Source organism: Pezoporus flaviventris, unplaced genomic scaffold (assembly GCF_033815535.1).
Source record: "Pezoporus flaviventris isolate CSIRO_AGI_PZ_B2104156 unplaced genomic scaffold, CSIRO_AGI_Pfla_v1 ptg000035l, whole genome shotgun sequence".
Classification (NCBI taxonomy): Eukaryota; Metazoa; Chordata; class Aves; order Psittaciformes; family Psittacidae; genus Pezoporus; species Pezoporus flaviventris.
The window spans coordinates 81,363-83,679 of NW_026892583.1; the positions used below are offsets into that span (position 1 = coordinate 81,363).

At 42.4% G+C, this 2,317-nt stretch overlaps 1 protein-coding gene across 1 annotated transcript; it reads right to left on the reverse strand.

Annotated features, from left to right (window-relative positions):
• Window positions 1–209: 209 nt before the first annotated feature.
• Window positions 210–1,657, reverse strand: LOC133273672 (olfactory receptor 2D2-like). Its single transcript, XM_061462044.1, has one exon. The coding sequence runs from the start codon at window positions 1,644–1,646 to the stop codon at window positions 705–707; it is 942 nt and encodes a 313-aa protein (XP_061318028.1). The 5' UTR covers window positions 1,647–1,657; the 3' UTR covers window positions 210–704.
• Between the last annotated feature and the right edge of the window lie 660 nt (window positions 1,658–2,317).

Below are 2,317 nucleotides of genomic sequence, written 5' to 3' on the forward strand. Positions count from 1 at the left end.
GGCCAGGCTGGACAGAGCCTTGGGTGACACGGTCTAGTGTGAAGTGTCCCTGCCCATGGCAAGGGGTTGGAACTGGATGATCTTAAGGTCCTTTCCAACCCAAGCCATTCTATGATTCTACGTAGCAGGGATAAGAAAATGCTCAGAGCACAATGGGATCAATATTAGTTGTAGACAGCTGCACCCTTTATTGGAGAAGATGGCAGTTTTGTTTGCTAACCAACAAAACAGATACTGAGAGATCTCCAGGTTTGCAGAGAAATCACAGTAGCAGCTCATGTTTGCAACATAGCTTAAATGTTTGCACGCTCCAAAGATAATTAGAAAACCCTTCAGATGCAAAATACATTTTAAACTTTACATAAAGCTCTTAATTTTTCTCACAGTTCTCTAACTCTTCTTTCTTCTTTTCTTCTTTCTTGTCACGATGGTATTGGCATTTCCCACTTGTATTTTAAATGAACTGCCAGTGAGGCAGGCTAAAGCCACAGTGTCTTGATATTGTCTCTGGCTTTAAGGCCAAATCCCAAATGTTGTTTAGAAAGTTATGTGTATGCAAGGTCTTTTTGTTTAGGTGTTGTTGAATTTAGCACATTTATTATTTCATCTCAGTCTGGGACAATTGCAGGTAGAGAAATAATGACATTTGAGCATTGCTTCAACTCACAGAGCTCAATGCAATACCACCAATCCCTGAAAAGCCTTTAAATAGAGAGGGATTTGGGTCTATTCATTGCCCTTCTCAGGGCACGCTTCATGTCCTTGTTCCTGAGGCTGTAGATGAGGGGGTTCAGCATTGGGGTTACAATGGTGTAAAACACTGCAACCACTTTGCCTCTATCCTGTGGAGACCTTGACTTGGGATTCATGTACATGCAGATGGCTGTCCCATAGAATATGGTTACCGCTATCAGGTGGCATCCACAGGTGGAAAAGGCCTTAGATTTCACATGTGCAGACTGCATCTTCAAGATGGTGGAAAGGAGGTAGGAGTAGGAGATGATGATCAGAAGAAAGGGGATGCAGGCAATGAGGATGCTGAAGATGAAGATGACCAACTCCAGGAGGGCAGTGTCAGCACAGGCCAAGGCCAGCACTGCTGGCACTTCACAGAAGTAATGGTTCAAGGTGTGAGGTCCACAGAAGGGTAGATGCAAAGCGAGGCTGTTGACTACCATGGAGCTCAGCAGGCTGCTGGCCCAGGAAGCCATGACCATGTGAATGCAAGCCTTCCGGTTCATGACAGTGTTGTAGAGCAAGGGGTGACATATTGCCATATATCGATCATAGGCCATGACCCCAAGCAGGAAACACTCTGTCATGCCAAAAGCCAGAGAGAAATACATTTGAGCAGCACATCTAGAGAAGGAGATGGTCCCCTTCTTGGTCAAGAGGTTCACCAACATCTGGGGAATGTTGCTGGAGACGTAGCAGATGTCTAAGAAGGACAGGTTGGCAAGGAAAAAGTACATGGGTGACTGCAGCTGGCAATCAGCTCTGATCACTGCAATGACCATGATGTTACCAACAATTGTGAGCAGATAAAATAACAGAAACACTAGGAAAAGAACAGTCTGTGTCCCTGGCTGGGAGGAGAGGCCTTGTAAGATGAACTCTGTCACTACGCTTTGGTTTTCCTTGGCCATTATTATTCTAGTGGTTTTAACTGTCAAGATAAGAAATAGTAACAAAGTCAACTCAAATCTTTCGCAAGATAAGAGTAACGAGGTTTGAAGGGGAGAGAATGTGGAAAACAAGGTACAAGACACAACGTACCAGCTATTTTATATGTCACGGTGACCAGAAAAACGAGAACACGTTGAGAAAGTTTTCTCACGGTACAGTTAGCTGAACCCCTGTTCATGTTGGTTGCAGTCTAAGGACACAGATTTAACAGAAGAAGCCTAATTTATACACATTTTAATGCCCAACAAAGTTATTATGCTCTTTAGAAATCAAAACTCAATGTTAGATCAAAAAATTATGTGTTAAAATCCCGGTTCTTACTATCCTTTCTTAATATGGGAAGAAACATGGAATAGACTTCTAGAGTGAAACAGTCCTTCAGAGAGTCTCATCATGACACACATCTTCTCTTTTGGACAAATATCCATACAGCTGTATCCTTTTCCTGCAATAAAGCCAAAATTCATCATACAGACCACATCTAGCAAACTAAAGATGTCCAACCACCTTAATGCGTATTTAGGATCTTCTGGCATTCTCATCACTATTGCTTCTAATGTTCATATTTTGTCTTTACGCTGTACTTTCTAGGATGTTTTAAGGCTTTACATGAAAGTTTCTGAGTAATATA

Excerpts from the sequence above, each read along its gene's own strand:
- LOC133273672 (XM_061462044.1), bottom strand. The coding sequence starts at position 1,646 with ATGGCCAAGGAAAACCAAAGCGTAGTGACAGAGTTCATCTTACAAGGC.